Here is a 26264-nt window from a genome sequence, read left to right on the forward strand (position 1 = left end):
GGGGTGTTCTCACGACCACTTGAAGGACACCCCATGGGCTCGCCGATCATCCCTTGCGTCCAATTCGGATTCTCATCGACCGTCCACGAAGCCGATCTACCGTACAATTACAATGAAACGCGTGCTATTTGCAAGGCGTGGGAGGAACGTCATGACCTTCACTGTCGTCGCAAGTTGCCCACGCGATCCATACAAGGGACGTGCCAGCACCCCCTTTTCGTAACTGTACCGAAAGATCGCATGGCCGTTTGGCCAATCCGCATGCAGGCCGACAAGTGCAACATGGATCGACTAAGATCTACGACCAACTAATCTCGTGGTACGTGCTCTGCAGGCTACATGACAACACATGCACAACGGTCAACTCTCGTGTCTCGTCATTGGTTTACTTGGGGCCAATCATGTCTTCGGGGCGGACGTAGCGGTCAAACTCGTCGGCCGTGAGCAAGCCGAGCTCGACGACCGCTTCCTTGAGCGTCGTGCCCTCCTTATGGGCCTTCTTGGCGACCTTGGACGCGTTGTCGTAGCCAATGTGCGAGTTGAGCGCCGTCACAAGCATGAGCGAGTTCTTCATGAGGCGGTCGATCGTGTCGAGGTTGGCTTCAATGCCGACGACGCAGTTGTCCGTGAACGCGCTGCAGCTGTCGCCAATGAGGCGCACGGACAATCAAGTTGGAGATCATCACGGGCTTGAAGACGTTGAGCTCAAAGTGGCCGTTCGAGCCGCCGACCGTGACCGCGACGTGGTTGCCAATGACCTGCGCGCACACCATCGTGATGGCTTCGCACTGCGTCGGGTTGACCTTGCCAGGCATGATGCTCGAACCCGGCTCGTTCGCGGGCAAGTTGAGCTCGCCGAGACCCGAGCGCGGGCCCGAGCCGAGGAAGCGGATGTCGTTCGCGATCTTCATGAGCGAGCACGCAATCGTGTTCATAGCACCGCTGGCCTCGACGACCGCGTCGTTGGCCGCGAGCGCCTCAAACTTGTTGGGCGCCGTCACGAACGGGAAGCCCGTCTCGGCCGCGATGATGGCCGCGATCTCCTTGTCGTAGCCCTTGGTCGTGTTGAGGCCCGTGCCGACCGCCGTACCGCCGAGCGCCAGCTTGTACAAGTTGGGGAGGACATCCTCGACGCGCTTGATCGAGTACGCGATCTGCTCGCGGTAGCCCGAGAACTCTTGGCCGAGCGTGAGCGGCGTCGCGTCCTGCGTGTGCGTGCGGCCAATCTTGATGATGCCATCAAACTCCTTGACCTTGGCGTCGAGCGCATCGTGGAGCTTGCGGAGGCCCGGGAGGAGCACGCGGTGGATCTCCATGACCGCCGCAATGTGCATTGCGGTCGGGAACGAGTCGTTCGACGACTGGCCCATGTTGACGTGGTCGTTCGGGTGCACCGGCTTCTTGGAGCCGAGCTCGCCGCCCATGTACTCGATCGCGCGGTTGGAAATCACCTCGTTCGTGTTCATGTTGGACTGCGTGCCCGAGCCCGTCTGGAAGACGACGAGCGGGAAGTGGTCGTCGAGCTTGCCCGAGATGACATCGTCGGCGGCCTTGATGATGTTCTCAGCGACGGCCGGCTCGAGCTTGCCGAGCTTGAGGTTGTACTTGGCCGCACACTTCTTGACAATGCCCATGGCCTTGATGACCGGCATCGGCATGCGCTCGCGGCCACCGCCGATGGGGAAGTTCTGCAGCGAGCGCTGCGTCTGCGCGCCCCAGTACTTGGAGGCGTCGACGTCAATGGCGCCGATCGAGTCGGTCTCCGAGCGCACGGAGCTGGCGAAGCGGGCGTACGCCGGGGCGCGGAACGAGCGGGTCAAAGCGCGGGTGCTGAGCATCTTGCAAAATGGCCGTCTTCCTTCACCGCCCTTCGCCCCTCGTTGCCGCCAGCCAATGGCCTTGCGCCGTGCGCATCATTGGGCGCCGATATTTTAAACTGGATCGTTGTATACAAGAAAAAGGGGGGATACGTATACAGTAGATTCGACGTGGGTGCGCCGACCGAGCATTGATGCGCTTGCGAGTTGAGCCGGGCTGGCGAGGACGATATTGTGCACACAATGCAATGTAAACATGGATTGGGCTCTCCAGTGGCGGCATCCTCGCCTTCAGGTACCGCTGTGCGGGAGGTGGTTGCTAAAAAACGTGTCACCTTGCACTTGCGGGCGGGGTTAGGGCAACCTCGGGGTTATTGCCACGACGGCTTTGGTGTATCGTCTGGCGATCTCTGGATGCTCGTCCTTTGTGTAGCTCGCTACACATAAAGAGGTCCATTGATTCTCGCAAGCGGCTTGCTTCAAGATCGACTGTAGTCATAGGAGTGGACTGAACGAGGTAGTACAAGTAGACTATTCGATGGACTCGGCAAGCCGATCTTGTTGTCGCTGCTGGTGTATTACAACTCCAAGCTCGGAGCTCGATCGTGACCAGGATTTGGGCTGGCAAAACCATTAACGTCAGACGATTTTCGTTTCGATGGATCGCTGGAGTGTGGGCGGTAGTAGACGTCGCTATGAGAGCGCTCATGCGTGGCTACGGTCAAGAGTGCACAAGTCCTCGTGCCATCTGCACGTAGCAGGCAATGGGCACAACCTCGAGATGGAAAACGGATGGGATTTCCACTTCACAAGCACCCCCATCACGCGTCCCCATGTCCATACTACGTTACGCCGCTCAAGACTTGATATCGATTGCAAAAGTTGATTAGTAGCATTATATGATAACGCTATAAGTTCGCAACGGCCTCGCCGAGCCGCTACTAGAGAAGATTCATGCGGGCCTCTATCAACTGGACGTTGCACGGCTCTTCGTTGAGGCGGCGCTGGGTCACGCTGCGAACGAGATCCGTGGGCTTGGCGTCGCTCATGACGCGGAATGCGTCGCGAAACCACTCGGCCCCAACGAGTTGGACGCGGTCGTCGACGAACTGGCGCCGCACGCTGTTTGTTGTGATGACGTAGAGGCGGTTCGTGCTTGGGTCTGCGCCGGTGTCCCCGAGCGGCCCGTCAGTCGTCGTGAAGAGCTGCACGGCGAACGACTTGTTGTCGACGTGCACCCAGACGTGGTCGCGCACGGCATGGCTGCGCGTCGCTGCAGGCACGAGCGCCATCGGGGTACCAATGGTGCTGGGAACGACGTGCGTGCATCGCCGCGGTCATGCGCCCGATGATCGCGCCGCTGCCCATGATGCACCGCGCGAGGTGCCTCACAATGGTCGAGGCTCGAGAGCCGCGACTACGCGTCTTAACTCGGAGCGAGCTCGACCATGTAGAAGTGGCGCTTCACCACGTGGAAGCGCAGCGCCGTGTCAGCGCTGTTAGTAGATGTGACCAGCTAGTCTTCTGGAAGGTTGGCCAGCAGTGCGACCCCGCGCGGCTGGAGCGATGCGAGGCCGCGGGGGGAGCCAGCGGCGGTGGTAGCTGCCGGCACGACCGCGCGCATGTTTGGGTCGGCGAAGAAGATGCGATGGCAGACGATCAAAAGCAAAAGTGAAGTGGGCTTGCTGGCCGAGGGAGCGTCGTCCAATACGAATTTATCGTGTCCACATACAAATTACAACTACACTGCACGTTAAAATATCACCGCCCAGCCACCTCCAACTTGGAGGCACCGGTTTGTTGTCACTTGGAGGCTCCAAGTGACGACAAGCCGGTAAGAAAGTCGTCCAGGAACGCAGACGCTGAAGCGCCAATTTACCTCTGGTGACGTCGTGAACGCTTGTGCGAGACTCGAGACGTTGGCCCTTATAAAGGTAGAGAGTGCCAAGCGGACTGCATGACCAGAGGTAGGTGGAGTAAGGCGACCGTCCCAGTCGTTGCAGCATTGGCCTGGCCGATCGGATGTGGTCGCCACCCAGTGATCGGCACCCAGAGATGCTTGCGCTGTTGGGGTTGGACCACTTAGCTAGGAGCTGGCGACACTCCTTTGCTTTAACACTGTAAAGACATTCTTCATGCGCACATCAACTCTAGAGCTCGTACATTTGTATGCCCGGCAGTACGGTACCGGTAGGAGGACGCGACCTGCACATCGAATGTCATGAGATTTGATCGCGCGTGTGGCCCACCCTCAACCATAATCCTCCACCGTCGCATAGCTATTCGCCTATCTAGCATACGCGGCTCCGCTAGAACCGTCACGCTTGTTATTATTGCATGGTGCATCGAGCAGCATATTGAGTGCATTCTTTCAAGTAGCTTCCTAGCAGCTTAGAGCACCAGGCCGAGCACGAGAGCGACAACCAGCACGAGAAGCGCGACGCTGATCCCGAGTACGATCCACGTCGTGCGCGCGACGGGGCGCAGCGCGGCGTGCAGCAGTCGCTGGCGCGTCGGCGTGTATGGTGGGTAGCGCTGCACCACGTCAAAGTAGCTCGACTTGTACAACACGCACTTGGGCTGCGAAAACAGGGCTGCAAAGCGGTGGAGGTGGCGACTCGTCTCCTGCACGACCGTGTCGTTGACGCACATGGCACCGGCGATCGCGTTCGCCACCACAAGCTGCTTGACATGGCGGCTCTGCGTAAACAGGTAGAGAGCGCGCGGCGTCGGGTAGGCTCGGAGACGTGCAAGCACCTGGTCGAGGTCGTTGTAGTAGGCCACAAGCAAAAGCGGCCCGGCAGTCGGCCCGACCGCTTGCATGCACGCACTCGTCTCAAACGCCCGCGTGTCGTCCATAAAGTCAAAGACCGACGGCGCGTAGAAGCGCTCGGCGCGGTCGCAAGCGCCGCCGTGCACGAGGAACGGCCGGTCGGCTTCAAAGAGCCGGTCGAGCCGGTCAAACTGCGCGTCGTTGACCAGGCGACCGAAAAAGCCCGAGGCTTCGGGCACCGCGCCAAAGGCAGTGACGATGGCGTCGCGGAGGGCCGCCACAAACACGGGGCCAATCGAAGCGTCCACGAGGATGTAGTCGGGTCGAGAGAGGCACTGCCCGGCGTGGAGAAACGCGCCCCAGACCAACCGGCGCGCGGTCGTCTCGAGGTGCGTATCGGAGTGGACAATGGCGGGCGACTTGCCGCCGTGTCCGAGCATCTATTTCCATCGACGAGCATGAGTATTTTAAAGGAAAGAGAAAGACGTCTCCTACCACGGGAGTCAGCGTCTCGGCGGCGCCCTTGGCGATCATTCTCTGCTCCATGGCGTCGACTAGAGGTAGCGAGGCATGAGGTTACCGCAATGATTTAGACACGAAGTGACGGACCGCCATCGCAGAGCACCAGATCCATCGCGTGCGTGAGCAGGACGCTCGTCGTCGCGAGGCCACCTGAGACGTAGCGCACGACACTCGGGTCGAGGTACTTGTCGACGAGAAACGCCAGAGCCGCGTTCGTGTGGTCGGTCGTCCCGTCCAGCGGCAGTCGCAGCAGCGCACAGTTGCCGGCGGCAAGGCACGCGACAAGCGGCAACAGCATCGACGCAATCGGACTACGCCACGTGCCGAAAAGGCAGCAAATGCCAAGCGGGTCCTTGCACACGTACGACGACCCGGGCATGTTGAAGAAATTGGTGCTCACGCGGCGCGGCGCGGCCCAGGACGCGAGGTGGTCCAGGTGGTCTTGGATCGTGCTGAGGAAGGCCGCGACTTGGGTCAGAAAGACCTCGTTCGGGTGCAGGTGCAGATCCGCGAGCAGCGCGTTTTGCAACGTTACGAGGCCGTCCGTAAGGAGCAGGCGGAGTTGCTGGAGCTGGGCCCGGCGCGCCGCCAACGGCCGCGTGAGCCCCGCATGGAAAGAGAGGCGCAGCGTCGCAAAATTCGCGTCCATGGCGTCGGTTGTCGTTGGCACCAGCAGCGGTGGCGCGTACCCACCCGGGATGAGCGCGGCTTGCATCGGAAACTCGGTCGCTTCGGTCGTGCGCAACATGGGTCGAATCGAATTGTGACAAGATCCAACGTCGGTGTCGGTGCCGTCATAGAGCTGTGATTGGCTGAAAAATAGAACCGTTCGATCTTTCTTGCAAGATCGCCACGTTGGCGATGCGCCCGTTGACACTTGTACTGCAGGCATGCACGCAATCACGCCACGCGGCAACGGCCTTTTCCGTGGCCACGTCGCGTTGCTGGCTGGGACGTTGCGTCTGCGACGGCGCGCGCACTTACAATGTCTCGCACAAGCGCGGCGCAGGCGACTTACAACTTCTCCATCACCACGCAATCACTTATGCAATTTCAACAGAACACTAGACTCTACGCAGCCAAAACCTTGCGGCGCCAAACGAGCGCGAGCACAAGGCCGACGACACCGACCGAGAGTGCACGCTGCAGCGCCTTGACCCATGCACGCGGAGCCGGGTACATCACAAGGCCAAAGAGCTGGCGCGCAAAAGGCGTGTACGGCTGGTAGCGCTGCGCAATGTCCAGAATAAAGTGCTTGTACAGCACCGACTTGGCGTGGCTAAAGACCTCAAACGACTTGTGGCCGTGGTACGCGCCCATGCCAGAGTTGCCGACTCCGCCAAACGGCAGACTCGGGTTTAAAATCTGCACCATCGTGTCGTTTACGCAGACGCTGCCAGACGTTGTGTTGGAAAGCACTAGCTCTTGGAACGCGCTCTTCTTGCTAAAGACGTAGAGCGCGAGTGGCTTGGGCTGACCCGCACGTGGCCAATGACCGCGTTGACGTCTGTGTAGTAACAGATGGGCAAAAGCGGGCCAAAGAGCTCGCCTTCCATGCTCGCGCTCGACGCAAATGTCGCATAGTCCGACTCGAAGTTGAAGATCGTCGGGCCAAAAAACCGATCCGATGCGTCCGACTGCCCGCCGTGCACTGCAAACGCCTTGTCGGCTTCGTAAATGCGGCAAATACGATCAAACTGCGCGCTGTTGACGAGGCGGCCGTACGAGTCGGAGGCTTGCGGGTCTGCGCCAAAAAAGTCGACGGCCGCTTGCTTCATGGCGGCGACGAGCGCAGGCCCAATGGACGCGTGGACAAAAATGTAGTCGGGGCGGACGCAGGTCTGGCCGGCGTTGGTAAAGGCGCCCCAGACGAGACGCCGGGCGGTCACGAGCAAGTCAATGGACGCATCGATGATCGCTGGCGACTTGCCTCCGAGTTCGAGAATCTAATCGGATCACGCGTTCGTCAACGATCCAGCTGGGACGCAAAGGTATGCGGCAGGGTCAACGTACCACGGGCGTCAACGTCTCGGCGGCCGCGCGGGCGACGATCTTGCCGATGGTGCAGCCTACACTCCATTTGGATCCATCGTCTCGCTTCAAAGTGGACAAGTTGGCATACCACCGGTGCAAAAGATCAGGTCAAACTTTTCCTGGAGGAGCGCCTTGTTGGCATCAATGCCACCATTGACGTAGCGCAGCACGTTGCGGTCCATGTACTTGTCCAAGAGATGCGCGAGCGCGGCCGCGACGTTGTCGCAGCTGCCGTCGGTCGGGAGGCGGACGAGCGCGACGTTGCCGGCACTGAGGCACCCGATGAGCGGCATGAGGAGGAGCATGATGGGGTAGTTCCACGTGTCAAAGATGCAGCAGACGCCGAGCGGGTCGCTGCGAATGAAAGACGACCCAGGGACGTTGAGGAGGTTGGTGCTCACGCGCTTGGGCGCCGCCCACTCGTCCATCGAATCCAAATGCTCTTGGATCTCGAGGAGCGCGACCGACGTCTCGGTCACATACGTCTCGGTCGCGTGCTTGTGCAAGTCGGCCCAGATCGCCGATTGGAGCAGCTCGCAACCCTCGGTGAGGAGTGTTTGGAGCTGGATCAGGGCCGCTTTGCGCGCGGCCAGCGGACGCATTGCGCCGTTGCGGAACGCAGTTCGCAGCGCTGCCACGTGGTCTTGGATCGTCGCCGCCGCCATGGGCGTAAGCAGCGGCAGCGTCGGCTTGGCAGAAACGATGGTCATCGTAGAAAGATCAAAAACTGGAAGTGCTCGACCAGTTGGCGCCAGCAAATGTTCAGATACTGATCCGCTGCGATGGATGATGCGGCGGCGGCGAAATACTCATCAAACTACCGACGACGAATCGGCAGGTTGCGCAGTCATGGGTACATGTAGTCGATCGCCCGGCTTTGCTAATAACTATACTTGGTCCGATGCAAATACTCATGCAGCAGCTCATGCAGCATTGGCACAGTCGACAGACGAAGCGAGGTGGACGAACACATGGCGGGAATTGGCCCGATATCGGCACGTCGTCCGAGCGATGGAGTGCTGTCAACTCCTTTCAGACGATGATGAATCTCTCGTGCTCCTCGACACTCCCTTGACGCAACGCAACAGGCGACAGTCGCGTTCCGATCCAGACTTTCGCTTCGAACCATCGTCCGCATCAACCATCTGCTTGCGGATGCGCGAGTGAGATTAACAACTCGATCTTTCTCAGTCCACCACGCACGCGCACGCGCCATCAGCGATGGCTTTCATAGCATAGTACGGCGGTCATCTATCTAATAATGTAGTCTGTCAGAGGGTCGAACACAGACAAATCCTTGTGGTTTCAAAATCAGAGGACAAATCCACTTGGTTTCAAAATTTGTGATTTTTAAAATCGGCTTGTCAGCACTTGCAAATGCACGAAACGTCGCAGGACGCAGCGAGGCAAACCAAACACACGAAACGTCGCAGGACGCAGCGAGGCAAACCAAACACACACGTTTGTACTTTTGTGTGTTGCAATGCACTCCAATTCAAAGACACTTAGGCGTACACGATAGCAAGCACGATGCCGACCAGCGCGACAAGCGTAAAAAAGGCCGACGCGCGCACCCACGAGCGGGGAATCGGGTACAAGGCCGCCCCGAGGAGCTGGCGCGCAAAGGGCGTGTACGGCTGGTAGCGCTGCGCAATGTCCAGAATAAAGTGCTTGTACAGCACCGACTTGGCGTGGCTAAAGACCTCGAACGACTTGTGGCCGTGGTACGCGCCCATGCCAGAGTTGCCGACTCCGCCAAACGGCAGGCTCGGGTTGGAGATCTGCACCATCGTGTCGTTCACGCAGACGCTGCCCGACGTCGTGTGGCTCAAAATGTGCTGCACAAAGCCATTCGACTTGCTGAAAACGTAGAGTGCGAGTGGCTTGGGCTGAGCGTTGATGTGGTCGAGGACCGCGTTGACGTCTGTGTAGTAACAGATGGGCAAAAGCGGGCCAAAGAGCTCGCCTTCCATGCTCGCGCTCGACGCAAATGTCGCATAGTCCGATTCGAAGTTGAAGATCGTCGGGCCAAAAAACCGATCCGATGCGTCCGACTGCCCGCCGTGCACTGCAAACGTCTTGTCGGCTTCGTAAATGCGGCGAATACGATCAAACTGCGCGCTGTTGACGAGGCGGCCGTACGAGTCGGAGGCTTGCGGGTCTGCGCCAAAAAAGTCGACGGCCGCTTGCTTCATGGCGGCGACGAGCGCAGGCCCAATGGACGCGTGGACAAAAATGTAGTCGGGGCGGACGCAGGTCTGGCCGGCGTTGGTAAAGGCGCCCCAGACGAGACGCCGGGCGGTCACGAGCAAGTCAATGGACGCATCGATGATCGCTGGCGACTTGCCACCGAGTTCGAGAATCTAATCGGATCACGCGTTCGTCAACGATCCAGCTGGGACGCAAAGGTATGCGGCAGGGTCAACGTACCACGGGCGTCAACGTCTCGGCGGCCGCGCGGGCGACGATTTTGCCGATGGTGCAGCCTACAACGTCGCAGTATCAGTGGCCACACCCATAATCGTGCAAGAGTCAGACCGCCAGTGCAAAAGATCAGGTCAAACTTCTGTGCGAGCATAGCCTTGTTCGCGTCAATGCCTCCGGCCACGTAGCGCACGACGTTCGGGTCCATGTACTTGTCGACAAGGTACGCGAGCGCGGCCGCCACGTGGTCGCTCGACCCTTCTGCGGGGAGGCGCAGGACGGCGCAGTTGCCGGCGCTGATGCAGCCCACAAGTGGCAGCAAGAGAAGCTGGACCGGGTAGTTCCACGTGCCCATGATGCAGCAGACGCCGAGCGGGTCGCTGTGCACGTACGAAGAGCCTGGGATGTTGACCAGGTTCGTGCCCACGCGCTTGGGCGCTGCCCAGTCGTCAACGTAGTCCAAGTGCTCTTGGATCTCGTTGAGTATCGCAGACGTCTCCATCACGTAGAGCTCGGTCGCATGCTTGTGGAGGTCCTTCCACACGGCGGCTTGGAGCAGCTCGGCGCCTTCGGTCGTCAGAAGGCGCAGCTGGCGGAGCTGCGCCTTGCGCGCGGCCGTCGACTGGAGCACGCCTGCGCGGAAGGACGCGCGGAGGTCGGCGACGTGGCCAGCGATGGCGTCGGCGGGCGTCGGCCGCAGCAGCGCGGGGTCGGCCGCCTTGGCCAGCGGCGTCTTGAGGTCGTTCATGCTCTGGTACATGCGGCGCAATTCCGAAAATGGATTCCTTCGCCGAAAGCGTTGCGCGTTCTCGCCTGTGATTGGCTACGTACGTCGATACAAATGCCAAGTGGGATGGACCGCGTAAACACTACGCATACACGGATGATGCTGGCTGACGACGTGAACTCATCAACGCCAACGTACTAGTAGTTAGTTAGTAGGAGTTAGTTAGTAGGGAGTCGCCGGAGCAAGGAGCAATGACCCTTGGTCGTAGTTGTGGGCTAATGACCGACTTGGTGACGAGAGCGACAAAGACACATCATTCGCACGCGATGCAAGCGTCGGCGGTCGATCTCACTAGTAAAGATTTCTTTGGTGGAACCGAGGAGCCAAATATCTTGTGCGCGAAAATGCTGAAGCTGGAGGCTTGAACCGGATGCAAGTCCGTAGTGTACCTTCGTCTCTGCAGCCGTGGTTTTGGAAGCGAGAACGCCCAAGGTTCTTTCAATGGCTTCCAAGGGCCACTGTTGGTCGCGCATATTGGAGCGCCAAGATCCCTTGACCTAATCTCGGCAAGAGGGAAAAGCGTTGATGACGGGGGTCACTGAGGTTCTTGGCTTCTGCAGAGGTCGAGTGAGGTTGAAGCTGACGTCAATGACATTCGCGTTCCTCAATGAGGTCATGGACCAATGCTAATCTCAAGAATGACTGTGCTTCGATGCACCCTTAAAAGCACATGAGGGGCGAGGACGAATCGCACACACGAGTGGGAGAAATTGGCGGATGCCACGGCCTCGTGCAGACCTCACGCACCGGTGTCTGCTTCCTCTTGCTCCATGGTTAACGGCGCTGGCAAATGCTTCAGAAGCTGCGAGGTTGCACCTGCTAGTATGCGCTTCGGCTGCAAGTGGCAATCTCTGGGACCAGCTCTGGGACGGCCAACGTCTCGAGCCGAGATCTTTGTCTCAACCAACACTGACACTCTCCGCGTGTCGACGGTGATCGTGCGCTTGCCTCGTCGTGCTGCAACATCCAGGAAGCTATTGCCACAGCCCTCAAGCTCAACACAGGACCACTTTGATTCGAATGTCGTACGTCCAACGCGACGTCAAGCACCTCTCAACGACCAACCTTGCCCGCGTATGGCTACTAGTTCAAGTCACATGGCCCTTCTTGAGCAAGTCGTCGTCCATCAAACTGCTCACAGCTCCACGAAAGGGCTCGTTTTTACGGCCACGCGATCTCCGCCACAGAGAACAAGCACGTCCATCGAATAGAAGCTATCGAAGGAACGGTCGGTGCTCTAGCGTGCTCGGGCAGCAAGACGTTGGGAGATTCAAGCGCTTGCTTGAGACTGCCCATTGTTCTGTGGACGCAGTCCAATCAGCGCGTGATCCGGTCCCATCCTCCCGGTGGCGGCTTGTATTGCCTTAAAGAAGTACTATGCCCAGATTCTCCGTGCAGACACGTACAAGGATGACGCCATCATGCACACGTAATAAGCGAATTTGGGGTTGAAGCCAGGAACCGTTTTGGCAATCTTTCCAAATATACCCAGTCGAAGATTCGCCGCGGCGACGATGCAGAAGGACGCGCTCTCGACGCGCTTCCTCGCGGGCGCCATCGCATCGTCGACGGCCGAGATGGCGACGCTGCCCGTCGACATCACCAAGGTCCGCCTCCAGGCCCAAGGTATGGCGGCGCGCCAGAGCGTCCAGTACACGGGGATGGCCGACGCCATGGCCAAGATCGCGCGACTCGAGGGACCGTCCGCGCTCTGGAAGGGGGCACAGCCGGCCGTCGCGCGGCAAATCGTCTACTCTAGCATGTGCATGGTGCTCTACGAGCCATTCCGCGACGCCATCGTGCGTGCGAGCCAGCCGAAACATGGCGATCGTACAGGCCACACGACCATGTCGTTCGCGCAAAAGCTCATGGCCGGAGGGCTCGCCGGTGCGATTAGCATCAGCATTGCCAACCCGTGCGTCCTGTGGACCATCATGCGAGATGAGCCACTGAACGCCTCGTAGCGTCGACGTCATCAAGGTGCGCATGCAAGCCGACCGGTCGGGGACTCTCTACAAGGGTCTTGTGGACGCTGTCGGCAAGATCCATGGCGCCGAGGGCTGGCGTGGCTTCTTGAACGTACGCCTCTTGCTTCAAATCACATGCCTCGTCCGACATGTCGAGATTAGGGTCTCGGCCCCAACGTTACCCGCGGCTTCATCGTCAACGCCGCCGAGCTGGGCGTGTACGACCAATGGTGCGCACGCTCTCTTTGCAATGCTGGGAAACCACGCTTGCGACGTAGCAAAACAACGTTGATTTCGCTGGGTCTGGTCAAGGAGGGCGGGATTGGCGCGACGTTTGGGTCGAGCCTAGTCGCGGGTCTGGCCGGCGCGCTTGCGTCCAACCCGTACCTCTTGACGATTTTTCAAGGCGTCTCATGTCGTTGTAGAGTCGACGTGGTCAAGACGCGACTCATGACGCAGCCGTCCGGAACCAACGCCTTGTATACGAGCGCGCATCACTGCGCGTACAAGACGTTCTCGGACGAAGGGTTGAAAGCGTTCTACAAGGGCTTCTTGCCCAACTGGATGCGCAAAGCGCCGTGGTGCGTCGTCTTCTTTGTGACGTACGAGCACGCCAAGGGCTCGCTCGTCGTCGCGCCGTCCGTGCCGGCCCCGGCTGTTGTCGGCGCCTCGGTCGTCGTCGCGTCGTCACAAGAGTAGTGGATTGAATCGCGGTTTCTTTTCATTTTCATTTTTCATGTTGCATTCGAAACGCGACAGCTGCACATTCCTAGTTTGCATGACACTATTGTCCATCGCATACAGGACGCTCGGCTGCCGAAGCGTACGATGAATGGGGCCGAAGCGTACGACATGTGCGGACGCTGCAGTATCCGATCGGCGTGACGTGGCAACGCCGCGGCGTCTAAGCCCGAGGCTGCGAACTGCCTAGAGGTATGTACACTGGTCGAACGACGCTTACTCGAGGTTCTCTTGGCTGGACCAGCACGCGAGGTCTTTCATGTACCCAAAAAGGTCTCGTTGGCCGAGTCACCATGCAGTAGGAGCGAGTTGTCGTCACCTTCGCCGACCCAGTAGGCAAATTTTTGTCCGAGATCGATCACATCGAGGGGCTCGCCGTTGAGGAAGACGCACACCTTCTTGCCGCGGGCTTGCACTGCCAAGTGGACCCACGTATGGCGCTGTAGCGTGATGCGCTCGCCACGCAACTCGATCGGGTAGGCCGGCTTCTGGTGGTTGAGCACAAGTTCGACCTGCATGTCACCGGTTATAACCACGCCAAACCAGCGCCAGCCCTTCCCGAGACACCATACCCAGCCTTCCCCGAACGGGCAAATGGTCGCGGCGACGACAAAGTTTGTCTTGGACATTTCGGTCGTAAACGCACCCGCGCACGTGACTTCTGGCCGCGTCTCCTGTGCGCCGTAGTAGTCGCCGTCGAGGAAGAGACCTGCGCGCGGCTCCAAGTAGCTCGTCGATGGCACCAGCAGCGTACGACCTGAAACGCGATCGATCAAATCGGTCTCCAAGGGATAATCGCAGAGCGCTGTGAGGCCGGCAACGAGGTCGTTGCGCTTGGCGATGAACGCGCTGGGCATCGGCGGCGCGTCGTCGTACCGTACATTTGTCGCTGAGAGCAGCGAGAGGTGACGGAGACCACCGCGGAAGAGCCGCGCCTTGTGCGCCGGGTTGTACAAGTAGAACGCCCCTTCGGCCATCGCATTCGTGAGGTGCGAGTACCGAAAGCCCTTGGGCAGCGCAATGTCGTCGAGTCGTTCCGAGTTCAAGGCGACTTGCACCACGTTGGCACGTACGTCGACGTGAACCGCCACGCGAAGCCAGGCGTCGGTCGGCACCGTAATGGCTTCGTTGGCCTTGCTCACGGGGAAGGTGTCGGCGCCGCCGTTAAAGGCAATCTGGAGACCCATCGCGCGCGTGAGCTCCAGCGAAAACCACGTCTTATGCCGCCCGCCCGCCACGACGTAGCCGGGCCCTTGGATCCAGATGCGGACACTCAGAACAAATTTGTGCTTATTGAGCTTGCCGCCAACGGGGCCGAGCGCGAGAAGGTCAGGGCGGTCTTGGAGCTCGGCGAGGTAGCTCCCGGCCAAAATGAGACCGTTCTCGATGCCAATGCAGCTTTTCGGCAGCTCCATGCAATGGTTGGACGACCGGTTGACTGTGTCGTTGGTGAACGGGTAGTCGTAGAGCGTTGTCCACGGCCCGGCGCCTTGGAGCTGCGACACGAGGTCTTGAAACGCCACATCGAGAGGACCATCCTCGATCGTCGCCGGCACGGGCGAGTACGCAATCTTGGGCGCCATTCCGTCGTCGACACACGAAGATGTACGCGTGCTGCTTTCGTCTTTCTCGCCAGCACCAAAGACGGTCTGCGCAAAGCGCTCTGCCAACGGAATCTCCACGGCCCGGCGAACGCGCGCCAGAATATCGTCGTGGCGCATCGCGATCTCGTCGATATCGCTGCTCGTATAGTCGATGATCGCTGCGTCATGGAAGACTGCCCCCACGTCGCCCGTCCAGTTGGCCGTGTGTCTTAGCGCCGGTGCCGGGTCGAGTAGGATTGCAATCACGGGCTTGTGCTGCTTGAGAGCTGCGTTGAACTCGCGCTGGCACTGGCCCCGGTTGCCGCTGCCGCCCACGTCGTCCATGTAGCGCTGGGTCACGAGCACGAGGACGCAGCGGGCATTTGCGAGGCCAGCGTCACGCGCATGATTGGTCTAAGAACAGATATCTCTCTCTGCTGTGGGATAGATGAACTACAGCACTACCTCGGACGCTGCCCACGTCGCGATGCCGCGGTTGGAAAGCGTCTTGCTAATGGCGCTGGCTACGGACGCGTCTTCGGTGGCGTGCGAGACAAAGACGTCGGTGATCGACTGGAAAAGCAGCTGGAGTTTCTCGTGCGAGATGCGCTCGTCTGTCGCTGCTTGGCGCCAAAGTGCATCGTCAAAGAGGTCGCCGCAGAGGGCTTGGCACTGCGCCTTGTCGTACACGGCCGGCGCGATGCTTGCCGCCGCGCCCATGAGTCTGAAAATACCCTCTGACGCAACGACCTACGGTTGCATAACGACTGCCATCGCCGTTCGCTCTTGAATCAAAATGGTGGGAATCGCGAAAATCGCCTTTCTATTCGATTGTCGAAAAAGCTTTTTCCCTGTAAACGTCAAATCGATCAAGTAGCTTGGAGAGGCGTCCTCTTCAGCATCCGAAGTTAGTCGATTGGACTACATTCGTCGTCGATTATACTACATTCGAGATCTACTAACAACACACGCAACACCACACAGGTGTGTTCGGGTTGGAGGCTAGTATCTGCTGGAGTGAGATCCTTCGACTAAAATGGCTGCAGCCGCAGCTAGAAGTACATGCTTTTTAACTAATTGAGTACATCAAGGTTGATCGTTGTGCTTGGAAAACTGTGCAGCGCTTTCTTTCTTGGATTTTGAGATCCATGCGATATCCGGATATATTATCCGGTCGACCGCCCTGTAATTATTCCATGGAACAGAAGCCGAGCAGCACGATGGGCGACGAACGCGATCCGCCGGCCGCCGATGGACAGCCGCCGCTTGGGCACGTTCGCATGGCATCGGAGGTGGATGGAACGCTTGGCGCCGATGCGATCTTGTCGGCCAAGGTGACCCAGGTGTCAGAAGAGACAACGGCTACGACGCCAGAGCCCGTGGCCCACGCCAGCGACGACGACGACGATGACGACACGGACTTTGCCAAGTGGAACCGGGACGAGATCCAGATGGAACTGGCCGACTTGGACGAGTCTGGCGAGCGCATCGAGCGCGTGGCCAACCTCTTCTTGATGTACAACCAGACGGACCAGGACCACGTCTCGGCGCTCTGTGCAACGTGGCTGCGCGAGATGAAGGCGGCCGACACGCATGACCGCATCCCGTTCTTGTACGTCGCGAACCACGTCATTTTCAAGACCAAGACCAGCAAGTCGAGCCCGTCCACGCTCTTTGCCGAGACCTTTCGCCCGCTCTTGCCCGAAGCCGTCTCGCTCGTGTGCACGTCGCCCGCCGACCGGGACACGGTTGTGCGCATTCTCAAGCTCTGGGCCGAGCAGCAACTGTACCCGATGGACGACATTCGCGGGCTCTGGAAAGAGACGGGCGAGCCGCTCCCGCCGTCGTGGTCGGAGACCCACGCCGCGACGCCGACGACCGCGTCTGCGATGGACAACATGTTTGCGACCATGGACGTCGAGCCAGATCTGCCCATGGGGCTCAAGGCACGCGCGGCGCACCCGCTCGTCGATCTCTTGAAGCGCATCGACCACGCCAAGCACATTGTGCATCACCTTGAACCCAAGATCCAAGCCAACCACCAATATGTGCTCCAATCCGCGTCCTCGAACGTCTACGAAAAGCCGCTGATCTCCTTACGACAGAACGCCACCCAGCGTCGCTCCAGGGCAAGGTGGAAGCCTGCATGCAGATGATTGTCATCCGCAACGTACGCCGCTTACTGCATGCGCCGGAAGCTCATGCGTCCTCTTTGTCTGCGTAGAAGTACGTCAAGGAGCTCCTCGACCTCCAGAAACTCGTGCATGTTACCGCGGGCAAGTTGCTCGAGGACCAGGTTCCTGCGACGCGAGTGCGCGCCACGTCGATCTCATGATGCATGTGATGACGATAGAAACAAGCCATGGCCAAGGTGGACACCAAATTCGAGGTACATGCCCGTCGTTCTGCGCGTGATCTCATGCTGCATTGTGCTCTAGCAATGCGACACCATCGACATGGGCCTTGTCGACCTCGACGACCATCGCCGCACGTACGCGGACGAGGTTGGTTGTCATGCGGTCGATTCCATGTGGGATCTGTCATCGTTCTGCGTAGTGGGCGCGCGAAGAGACGCGAGCACGGGAGCGGAAGCGGAAGCGTGACCACGAGATGCAGGCAATGGAAGAAGAGATCACGCGCAAACAGCAAGAAGCGATGGCCGAGAACGCAGCGCGGACACTCGAGCTCGAGGAGGAAGTGCGCTCGCGGCTTCTGGCGACGCAGAAGGAAACCATCACAAAGCAGCTCAAGGTCGAGAAGGCCAAGGACCAAGAATACGTGTGGCACCCGTGCGTCTTCGTTCATGCTACTTGTTGTCTCTCATGCAAGAATGCTGCGAGTAGGGTGCTCCGCGAGCTCGTGCCAGTGCCCAGCATGAGCAACATTGGCGAAGAGTGGCGAGACCACTAGTACTACGCCGGCCACGACGCGCTATCTATCGAAACACGATCTTATCCTTCACAATCCTTCAACCATGCGAGTCCGTGAGTCCGTGGGATTGGCGAAGGTGGTGGTGTCGCCGCTTGCTGCATAGACTTGCAGGTCGTGGCTACTCGTAGCGACCTTTGGCCTCGTGCACCTGGCCCGCATCTTGCAGGATTCACATGGGCATCGCTATGGCATGTCGTCGGCAGGCGGCTGGCGGCGGCTCGTCATGGCCCTTCCTCCATCCATCAGCTGCCATCGCCGCGCTGCCACCTGCCTCGGCGGATCTTCAAAACATATCTGATGCGTGGTTCGTCCGGATACCAAAAAGTTTGGGTATAGTATGTAAATACAAAACTCAAGTACAAGAGGTGCAGCCGTCGAAGCGCCATGTGGTGCGTAACCGGACTGCTTTCATTGCTCTCTTCGCAGAACCCAGGCGTATCTCCCGCGACCGACGGCCCATCATGGACTACGGGACGTCGAACGGTACAAGCGCATGGAGGGCCATCGTGGCCTCATGGCGCCGCCGTAGGCTTCTTCTCGTTTGCATCGGAGCTGGCCAAGCAGCTCACGCAGGATGCCATCGAGCTCTCGGCAACCGCGATGGAGCTCTCGGCGTCGGCAGTCGAGACAGCCAAGTACATTGCACACGAGTCGACTGCCGCCGTCGAGAAGGCGACGCTGCTGGCCCAAGAGGTACGCTTGCGATCACAGCGGCGGGCGTGATACGTAGTGAATGCTAGGCGCTCGCCGAGCACTTTCCCGACGAAGCGCCCGAGGACTCGACCAGCGACGTCGCACCGGACGATCTCGTGACGCTGCTGCCATGGATCAACGAGGTGGGCATGCGCCATGGAATGAACTTTGATTCAAGCCGTGGGTCGTAGGACGGTAGCGTCCATGAGAACGTCCAAGACGACGTTCTCGAGATCAGCTGGGACTTGAACAACTTTAATGTGCTGACGCACGACGAGCTCGCGCCGATTTTCGACATTGACGTGCGCACCCTCTTCCTGTCTCTCTCTTGCTCATGCATGTGTCTAGCGGTACCTCTTGGTCGCGCCGCAGCTGCTCGCATTCGATGCACACCTCCGACAGGTACTCCTGCACCCTTGCCATGCCTACGATTCTTATCGTCGTCTTGGCATGCAGCGCCATTTCGAGTCGGCGCGCAAGATCCCGGAAGATGTGTTTTGGGGCAACTACTTTTACATGTGCCACGTCGCGCGCCTGCGCCATGGCCTCTCGCCGTACGTCGCGTCTGGGCTCAAGCCACTGCCATCATCGCCGCTCTCGTCGACGGCGTCCGAGTCGCTCCTACCGCTGGACCGGTCGTTCTATGACTCTGCGCTCGACTCGCCGGACGCCGGTCGACCAACCTCCGTGTCAATGCCAGAGCTCCTGGAATCAGCCCATGCATCGCCGACGATAGAGGAGACGAAGCGCAAGGCGGGCCTCCACTCGAAGCTCAAGCGCAGCATGTCGTCCTGCAAGGAGCGCCTCGCAGCCACGGACGTGCACAAGTACATGGACAAGGTGGCGCACTTTCGCGCCAAGCACCAGACGTCCAACCAGGCCCAGGACGACGACGGTGACGCGCCCGCGTCGCGCTTCCAACGCTGGTCGCAGACGTCTCGGGACCTCAAGTCGTCCTTACGGCGGCACAGTGTCACGTCGTCATATCTAAAGACTGGGGCGTCCTTGCCGGCATCCGTGTCGTCGGCCGTCCAGAAGCTGCCACGCTGGGTACCGGGCCGTGGGCTTCGAAGCAAGAGCTTGTCGGTCTCCGAGATGCAGCATCTGCGGGACATCCAAGCGCGGCTGTATGCGTCCGACGCTCCGATCCTCGAGTCGCCGCCGCCGCTGAGCGACGAGCTTTGAAAAAAGTGCACCCATTTATAACAAAGTGCCATGAAAAGTCAACCAAGCTGCAATAGATAAAAGAGAAATGGCGTGTTTCTAGCCGGCGACGATCTCGCCATGCTCGTGGAGACGCATGCTCTGCATCCAGCCCGACACACTGGGAATCTGCTCGGGAATGACCACCGTAATCGTAGGGCCGCCGCCATACCAGAGGCAGTAGAACCTCCAGCTGTCCTTGTCAATGAGGCTAGAAAACATCATCCATCTCAATCTCAACGTCAAAAACGACAAGGACAATACCGAAAGTCGTGCTTGAGTTGCAGGTCGCGACGAAGCTCGAGATGCGTGCCCGTGGGACTGTCTTCGACGAGCATCATGTTGCTAATGGCGCTGGGTAGACTCGCGTCCATCGGGCTCGGCGAGGTCACGAATTCCTACGTTGAGACTGGCGTTGAGACCCGAGCCATGGCTTGTGCATGCACGTACGAGCCACGTTTGCACCCATGGGGCAGAGATGACAAACCACGTTTCGCCACGACCTGGGTACCGATTGGCAAAGCGCTTGAGGAGCTTGAGCTCGCGCGCAGGGTCGTGGTCTTCCATGAACGAGCTCGTCGATTGGAGGCTCGAGAGCATCGGTATGTGACTCGCCGATCGAAGCATTGGGATGTGGTTCGGGTTGAAGTCATCTTCAAACGACATGCTCGTTGGCTGGCACTCGCTCGTTGCCATCTGCGATAGCGTGCGTGACCCTGCGAGGACTGCCGACGCGGACGATGGCACGCGCTGCGATGGCTCGAGCTGCGGCGTAACAAACTCACCAGGCGTGTCGGAGGCCACGCGGATGGCGCCGAGCGGGCGGTTGCCCCACCCGCGCTTCTCCATCTCGGATGTTGGCTCGAGCTCGTACCATTCGTTGTCTGCTGGGCGCTATAACGATGCCATGAGCCACAACGCCATACGACAATGGACATACGAGCTTCATGTCGAGGAGGTCGTCTGGCGACAAGACGACTTCGCCAAGCTCGAGGATCTTCATGCCAAACTTGCCCGAGTGCTTGACCGAGAGGACGAGGCCGCCGATGCTCTCGAGCGCGACGACGCCAAAGTCGATGCGCAGGTGCCACATCGGGTTCAAGGTCGCGCGGATGGCCTTGGTCTTGTGCTTCATGCGGCTGCGCCCATCCTTCTCGATGAGGAAGGCCTCGCAGAAGACGTTGTTGTTGCTGCTGAGGCCGTCGATCGGCAGCAGGTTGCGGCAGCCCTTGAGGAGGATCGCCACGCGCGTCGTCTTGTCCCCGCCCATGCCTATCGTCGTCCGAGTGAAAAGACAGCTACGCTGGTCGTCCCACACTGACGGTTTGTATGGCGACAGCAAGCTACTTGGTGTTTGTATGCTGGTGCAATATGTGAAAAACGTGTGAAACGATGCGCGATCTTTAACTTGGCTACAAGCACGCAACTGTGCAGCACGTTGCAGCGACGGCGACCAGCGCACGGTGGTCGATGCGCGCAACCTCTCTCGATGCTGCTGTCGCTACTATTGTTAATGAAAAACGACAAAATAGCTCAAGCCAAGGACCGTTGTCTCGCTATCTCTCAGAGGCCGCCCAAGCCGATGTGGGAGAAGGTTGCGTGCAATTGACGGAAACCGTGTGAAATGAGATACCCACCCATACCCACCTCCAGACCGGGTGTCGATAACAATCCAACGGCGCGCATCGTGCTGACATCGCTCGTCGAAACAAATTGCCATCGCTATTAGTGCCCACCAACGATGGTGACGAAGACTCAGAAGACACCTTATTCTGTGCACAGTCATAGTGCAATGTGGCGAGATTCCACGTTTGGTCTGGATATCCGCTGCGCACGGCCGATGACGATGGAGGTCGAACGTGTGGCGAACCACAGTCGCAGTCCATGAGCTTTGCAGTTGTAGATTGTCGAGGATGAACCATCGATGTCGTTGGAGCCCCACCAAAGGCGCTGTCATCGATGGTCAATGCTGAGAGGAACAGACTACCCAAGGCCACATACTGATTTGGCTCGTTTTCCGAGAAACGGCGTACTAGTACTAGTAGATGCATCAGTCATGATGAAAAGTGACCACGAAGAGCTTGTCGTCGTCGCCGTTTTGCAGTTTGCCATTTGCCATTTGCCATGAAGACGACGCGATCGACGCCCCAGTTTAGCCTCTCGCTGCCCAACCTGACGTTCCGGTCGATGCCCAAGCCCGCTGGCTACCGCATCACGCTAATCAAGACCGAGACCAAAGGTGCCTATGAGCTCTCGCTCGAATCGCTGCGCTCCATGAAGCAGTGGTACCAGCCATGTACCAAGTACACCGATCTTGTCGGCTAACATACGTCGCAGGACGTGCGCGATTGCAAACACCCAATCCGTCAGCGGCGACGAGACGCAGCTTCCACCCGCGATGCTCTTTGACCTTTTGCGCGTGCGGTGTAGACGCGTTGATGCAACTGGTCGACTGTTCTTTGTAGACGATGCTCAAACGTCGCAACGAGCAGCTCAAGCTACTCGAGACGCTGGGCGGTCGCTTGTCCGAGCTCTTTGGAGACTTGGTCCTGCGCGGCACAGCGACGGACGTGGACCTTGTGCCCGGCGACAGCGGCGCCGTCGTGCTCACGCTCACGATTCCTCTCTTGCCTGGTTGGTCGACAACCGTGCGCTATCGGTGCGAAGAAAAGCCTTTTGACAGCCTCAACGCAGTGCGCCGCAAAGTCGAGCACCTCGAGAACGATGTCGAGATACTCGCGACCAAGGTGGACCTGCATATCAGCATCATTGTCCTTGCCATCCTACTTGTACTTGTGGTCGCTGCCGCCCTGAGTCTCAGTGTGACCAAGTTCTAGTGCCGACTTGATGTAAGATCTCAAAATGCACTTCGAGGGCTACAATCAGAACTGCTTCTACTTAAATTAAGGTTATGACGTGGCACGCTCACGCCGTCGAATCGAGTATCCTATCGGATGGGGATGGTGCGGCTTGAAGTTGAACGTCAGGATGGCGCTGCAAGAAGCCACGCCAGAAGCCTTGGCTTGGTCGTGCTTGCGCACATGCTTCGAACGGGTTGGCTCGACCGCGTCGACAAAGCAGCGTCACCATTTCCTCGGCGGCCTCGTGTTTGGTCAAGCGCCGCGTTTCTTGCTTCTGAATCAAGTGCTGGGCCACGAGCTCTTCTTCAAAGCGCGACAGCTTTCGCCGGGCACCCGGGTTGCGATACCGCAGCGACGGCGACTTCATGTGCTGGTGCACGGTCCCGTGCGGTATCGAGTTGAGAGGCAGCTGGTGCGCGCGCTCGATGGCGCGGGCGGCTTGGCGGCAGCCGACGCCGTGCTCCGCCGCGTATCGAACTGCCGCTTGGAGCATCTCTTTTGTGTACAAGGGCGCCTTGGACGCCATGGCGGCGCCGACTGCGCACGCCCTAGTTGAGAGCGTGCTAGCACTCTGGGCGTGGGCGCGGTGCCAGCGCACGAGCGAGAGGAGCTTGGCACGGTCGAGCTCAAATTGCGTGGCGACGTCTGCGATCGGTCGATCTTCGCTGGAAAAGATGGCGTAGGCAGTCGTGTAGGCCGGTGCTAGCGTGCATGGAAGACACTTCCATTGCCGCTGCTGCACTGGAAATGCGAGGTCGATGCACGGGCGCAGCGCGTACACGCAGCTGCACTCCGCGCACGTCGCGAAGCGCCCCATGCGCTATCCACCAGTGATGGCACAGTATCCGGACATCCTTCGTCCCTTGCGTCGGCCATCGCCTGCGGCTAATATCACACAACAATTCGCTGCACTACTTGGTTTCTTGTCAATACGTCATGCGTATTGCTTCGTACGCATGCCAGTAGCGAGAGATGAATATGTGCTCGTTGGGTGCTGCAGTGTCGATCACGTTGAGAGCAGAGTTGCCTATGGTGTGCGACAGAGGTCGGCCAAAGGTGCGTCCGATTAGACACATCGCCTCTCGCGTACGCCGAGCATTTCGACCAATCAAGCACGCGTCTATTGACCTTTCATGGGACTATTGGCCAATCCGAAGCGAGGTCAATCTTCTGTCCGGATAAATTGCGGGAGATGATTTGCGACCCTTTCTCGATGTCATTTTCATTTCTTACCACGTGCTTCCGATGGTCGAGTTGGTCCTGGCAGGCAAGCGCGAGTTCGTGGACGCAGCGCGGGCGACGGCGCTCCTCGCGCCCTTCGAGGCCTCGTCGAGCTTCTACCGCATCTCTCTCCGCGACAAGAGCTACTCGCTCGACGCCGCCAAAGTGCTCGCGACCTTCCTCAAGACCATCCCCGACGGCCTCCGCGTGGCCGACTTGGCCGACATGATTGCAGGCCGCCCCGAAGACGAGGCTCTTGAAGTGCTCGAGACCGTCTGCCAGGCGCTGCATGGCCACCAGCTCGTCGAGATCGACCTGAGCGACAATGCGCTCGGCGAAAAGGGCATCCGCCGCTGCTTTGGCGTCCTCGAGCGCCAGCTGCACCTCGAGCGCCTGTACCTCTGCAACAATGGCCTCTCGGCCGAGTCGGCGCAGGTCGTCGCGGACGTCCTCCTCTTCCGCGGCAAGGACACGCCGTCGACGCTCAAGACGTTCCATTTCTACAACAACATGAGCGGTGACGGCGGTGCCAAGGCGCTCGCGACCCTCCTGCCTGCATGCCAGCACCTCGAAGACCTCCGCTTCTCCACGACGCGCGCGCAGCGGGAGGGCTGCCGCGTCTTTGCTGCCGCGCTCGGCTCGCTCCGGACCCTCAAGCGCGTGGACCTGAGCGACAACACGTTTGGTGCGGAAGGGGCCATCGTGCTCGCGAAGGGCCTCGGTCTCCAGTCGCACCTCGAGGTCCTCAACCTCCGCGACGCCTCGATCGGCGACGATGGCTTGATTGCGATCTCGGAGGCGCTCATTGCCAACATGGTGAGTGGCATCCGCGTCCTCGACGTCTCGGGGAACGACCTCACGGAAGCCTCGATGGCCGCGCTTGCCCGCCTCGTGCAGGCCCTTCCGCAACTCGAAGAGCTCCGCATCGAAGAAAACGAGATCACGTCCTCGGGTGCGCAAGTCCTCGCCCGCGTCCTCCAGAAGAAGGCGGTCGCCAAGCACCTCCGCGTCTTCCAGTCCAACACGAACGAACTTTGCAGCGTCGGCGGCTGGCACTTGGCCAAGGCACTCGCTCCCAAGGCGCAGCTCCGCCGTGTCGAGCTCGACGGCAACATGTTCTCGGACGATGCTGTCGCCAAGATCGAGGCGCAATTCCAAAATGGGATCCTTGTCGAGATGGAAGACAACATGGACGACGAGGACGAGGCGGACGAAGATCTCGACGACGACCTGGACTGGTCCGACGACGAGACCGACTCGGAGCCCGACGCTGGCGTCGACGCCATCACGTCCTCGCTCGCCGCGACCAGCATCGCGACAGGTATGTAATCTCGACTGGATCATGGCCTTAGATTGCGGTCGATAGACGCCAAGCTCCTCTTTGCAGCCAAGCGCGAGGTCGTCAACGCGGCCCGTGCCGCCGAGCTCCTTGCGCCGTACGCTGGCCAGACCCACTTCCACACGATCTCGCTCCGCGGCAAGAGCTACACGATCGACGGCGCGCACGTCATGGCCGCGTTCCTCTCCAAGGTCCAAGGTCTCCAGGTGGCCGACCTCGCCGACATCATCGCCGGGCGCCCCGAAGACGAAGCGCTCCTCGTGCTCTCGGCGATCTGCGAGTCGCTTACGGGACACGTCCTCGACACGATCGACCTCAGCGACAACGCGCTCGGCGAGAAGGGTGTCCGCGCGTGCTTTGCCATTCTGATCCCGCAGCCCAAACTCCAGCACCTCCTCTTTGAGAACAACGGCATCTCGGCGGCCGCGGCGGCCGTCATCGCCAACGAAGTCGTGCTCCAGACGCCGGTCTCGACGCTCAAGACGTTTTCGTTCTTCAACAACATGAGCGGGCACGACGGGTGCCTTGCGATTGCCAAGATGCTGCCCGGGTGCCCGCACCTGACGACGTTCCGCTACGCGAGCGCGCGCGCGGGCTTAGACGCGAGCCAGGAGCTCGCACGCGCGATTGCCGCCAACCTCGTGCACCTCGAGTCGCTGGATCTGAGCGACTGCTCGTTCGACGAGGACGGCGTGAAGGCGCTCACCGCCGCGCTCCGCAAGCAGACCAAGCTCCGCTCGCTCAAGCTCCGCGACGCGTCGCTCGGACCGGACGGCGCCGTGGCGGTTGTGCGCGCACTCGACCATGTGCGCCTGACGTCGCTCGACCTCTCGGGCAACGAGTTGGAGGACGAGGGCATGAGCAACATCGCCAACGGCCCGCACTCGCTCGAGGCCCAGAGTGAACTTGTCGTGCTGCGCCTTGACGAGAACGAGTGCACGAGCAAGGGCCTCGCAGTGTTTGCGGATGAGATTCGCGCGTCGCTGATTCAACTCGAGGAGCTCTCGCTCTGCGGCAACGAAATCACAGCCAGTGGCGCGATCTCGCTCGTCAAGACGGGTCTCGCGACCAAGTCGCACCTCAAGCGCTTGCACTTGGACGCCAACATGATCTCGTCCGCGGGTCTCACCAAGCTCAACGACCTCCTCGCGAGCGTCGGGAAGGTCCACGTGCTGGGCCCGATGGACGAGAACGACGACGAGGCCGAGTCGAGCGACGACGACGACGATGACAATTAGAGAGATCCATGTAAACCAACTCGAATGTACTTGCAACCTACCCCCTTGCGCCTTTCTTGCTGTGGACTCGCATTCGACTAGGAATTAGCTCCGTTTGACTGCCTTGTACTATGAATTGAAAGCAGGACAA

The 26264-nt window shown here is 59.6% G+C and overlaps 14 protein-coding genes across 14 annotated transcripts; 6 read left to right on the forward strand and 8 right to left on the reverse strand.

Annotated features, from left to right (window-relative positions):
* Positions 1 to 385: 385 nt before the first annotated feature.
* SPRG_08452 (fumarate hydratase) lies at positions 386 to 1838 on the reverse strand (the record flags this gene model as incomplete). The annotated part of the gene is made up of 2 exons (XM_012347697.1): positions 386 to 600; positions 662 to 1838. The coding sequence occupies 2 exons, from the start codon at positions 1836 to 1838 to the stop codon at positions 386 to 388; spliced, it is 1392 nt and encodes a 463-aa protein (XP_012203087.1).
* A 920-nt stretch (positions 1839 to 2758) lies between these two features.
* On the reverse strand, positions 2759 to 3109 carry SPRG_08453 (hypothetical protein; the record flags this gene model as incomplete). Its single annotated transcript, XM_012347698.1, has 1 exon — positions 2759 to 3109. The coding sequence occupies one exon, from the start codon at positions 3107 to 3109 to the stop codon at positions 2759 to 2761; it is 351 nt and encodes a 116-aa protein (XP_012203088.1).
* A 1099-nt stretch (positions 3110 to 4208) lies between these two features.
* Positions 4209 to 5860, reverse strand: SPRG_08454 (hypothetical protein; the record flags this gene model as incomplete). Its single annotated transcript, XM_012347699.1, has 3 exons — positions 4209 to 5030; positions 5086 to 5144; positions 5200 to 5860. 3 exons carry the CDS (start codon positions 5858 to 5860, stop codon positions 4209 to 4211), a joined length of 1542 nt encoding a protein of 513 aa, XP_012203089.1.
* A 323-nt stretch (positions 5861 to 6183) lies between these two features.
* Positions 6184 to 7856, reverse strand: SPRG_08455 (hypothetical protein; the record flags this gene model as incomplete). The annotated part of the gene is made up of 4 exons (XM_012347700.1): positions 6184 to 6585; positions 6609 to 7058; positions 7126 to 7181; positions 7235 to 7856. The coding sequence occupies 4 exons, from the start codon at positions 7854 to 7856 to the stop codon at positions 6184 to 6186; spliced, it is 1530 nt and encodes a 509-aa protein (XP_012203090.1).
* Positions 7857 to 8621: 765 nt separating this feature from the next.
* SPRG_08456 (hypothetical protein) lies at positions 8622 to 10342 on the reverse strand. The gene is made up of 3 exons (XM_012347701.1): positions 9685 to 10342; positions 9577 to 9632; positions 8622 to 9509 (listed from the first exon to the last, which is right to left on the reverse strand). The coding sequence occupies exons 1-3, from the start codon at positions 10328 to 10330 to the stop codon at positions 8652 to 8654; spliced, it is 1560 nt and encodes a 519-aa protein (XP_012203091.1). The 5' UTR covers positions 10331 to 10342; the 3' UTR covers positions 8622 to 8651.
* A 1502-nt stretch (positions 10343 to 11844) lies between these two features.
* SPRG_08457 (hypothetical protein) lies at positions 11845 to 13096 on the forward strand. Its single transcript, XM_012347702.1, has 5 exons — positions 11845 to 12272; positions 12322 to 12436; positions 12487 to 12554; positions 12603 to 12707; positions 12750 to 13096. Exons 1-5 carry the CDS (start codon positions 11872 to 11874, stop codon positions 13021 to 13023), a joined length of 963 nt encoding a protein of 320 aa, XP_012203092.1. The 5' UTR covers positions 11845 to 11871; the 3' UTR covers positions 13024 to 13096.
* Positions 13097 to 13227: 131 nt separating this feature from the next.
* SPRG_08458 (hypothetical protein) lies at positions 13228 to 15433 on the reverse strand. Its single transcript, XM_012347703.1, has 2 exons — positions 15114 to 15433; positions 13228 to 15062 (listed from the first exon to the last, which is right to left on the reverse strand). Exons 1-2 carry the CDS (start codon positions 15366 to 15368, stop codon positions 13323 to 13325), a joined length of 1995 nt encoding a protein of 664 aa, XP_012203093.1. The 5' UTR covers positions 15369 to 15433; the 3' UTR covers positions 13228 to 13322.
* Positions 15434 to 15868: 435 nt separating this feature from the next.
* On the forward strand, positions 15869 to 16983 carry SPRG_08459 (hypothetical protein; the record flags this gene model as incomplete). Its single annotated transcript, XM_012347704.1, has 3 exons — positions 15869 to 16720; positions 16777 to 16818; positions 16873 to 16983. 3 exons carry the CDS (start codon positions 15869 to 15871, stop codon positions 16981 to 16983), a joined length of 1005 nt encoding a protein of 334 aa, XP_012203094.1.
* A 320-nt stretch (positions 16984 to 17303) lies between these two features.
* SPRG_08460 (hypothetical protein) lies at positions 17304 to 17558 on the forward strand (the record flags this gene model as incomplete). Its single annotated transcript, XM_012347705.1, has 2 exons — positions 17304 to 17437; positions 17492 to 17558. 2 exons carry the CDS (start codon positions 17304 to 17306, stop codon positions 17556 to 17558), a joined length of 201 nt encoding a protein of 66 aa, XP_012203095.1.
* A 453-nt stretch (positions 17559 to 18011) lies between these two features.
* On the forward strand, positions 18012 to 19542 carry SPRG_08461 (hypothetical protein). Its single transcript, XM_012347706.1, has 6 exons — positions 18012 to 18062; positions 18109 to 18272; positions 18320 to 18415; positions 18464 to 18574; positions 18621 to 18674; positions 18729 to 19542. Exons 1-6 carry the CDS (start codon positions 18041 to 18043, stop codon positions 19455 to 19457), a joined length of 1176 nt encoding a protein of 391 aa, XP_012203096.1. The 5' UTR covers positions 18012 to 18040; the 3' UTR covers positions 19458 to 19542.
* On the reverse strand, positions 19483 to 20779 carry SPRG_08462 (hypothetical protein). The gene is made up of 4 exons (XM_012347707.1): positions 20416 to 20779; positions 19926 to 20369; positions 19740 to 19873; positions 19483 to 19686 (listed from the first exon to the last, which is right to left on the reverse strand). The coding sequence occupies exons 1-4, from the start codon at positions 20743 to 20745 to the stop codon at positions 19536 to 19538; spliced, it is 1059 nt and encodes a 352-aa protein (XP_012203097.1). The 5' UTR covers positions 20746 to 20779; the 3' UTR covers positions 19483 to 19535.
* An 820-nt stretch (positions 20780 to 21599) lies between these two features.
* On the forward strand, positions 21600 to 22312 carry SPRG_08463 (hypothetical protein; the record flags this gene model as incomplete). Its single annotated transcript, XM_012347708.1, has 3 exons — positions 21600 to 21760; positions 21813 to 21894; positions 21941 to 22312. The coding sequence occupies 3 exons, from the start codon at positions 21600 to 21602 to the stop codon at positions 22310 to 22312; spliced, it is 615 nt and encodes a 204-aa protein (XP_012203098.1).
* A 36-nt stretch (positions 22313 to 22348) lies between these two features.
* On the reverse strand, positions 22349 to 23167 carry SPRG_08464 (hypothetical protein). Its single transcript, XM_012347709.1, has 2 exons — positions 22517 to 23167; positions 22349 to 22469 (listed from the first exon to the last, which is right to left on the reverse strand). Exons 1-2 carry the CDS (start codon positions 23151 to 23153, stop codon positions 22459 to 22461), a joined length of 648 nt encoding a protein of 215 aa, XP_012203099.1. The 5' UTR covers positions 23154 to 23167; the 3' UTR covers positions 22349 to 22458.
* A 392-nt stretch (positions 23168 to 23559) lies between these two features.
* On the forward strand, positions 23560 to 26216 carry SPRG_08465 (hypothetical protein). The gene is made up of 2 exons (XM_012347710.1): positions 23560 to 24878; positions 24924 to 26216. Exons 1-2 carry the CDS (start codon positions 23582 to 23584, stop codon positions 26132 to 26134), a joined length of 2508 nt encoding a protein of 835 aa, XP_012203100.1. The 5' UTR covers positions 23560 to 23581; the 3' UTR covers positions 26135 to 26216.
* The last annotated feature ends 48 nt before the right edge of the window (positions 26217 to 26264 follow it).

This window comes from Saprolegnia parasitica (genome assembly GCF_000151545.1).
Source record: "Saprolegnia parasitica CBS 223.65 unplaced genomic scaffold supercont2.38, whole genome shotgun sequence".
Classification (NCBI taxonomy): domain Eukaryota; phylum Oomycota; class Saprolegniomycetes; order Saprolegniales; family Saprolegniaceae; genus Saprolegnia; species Saprolegnia parasitica.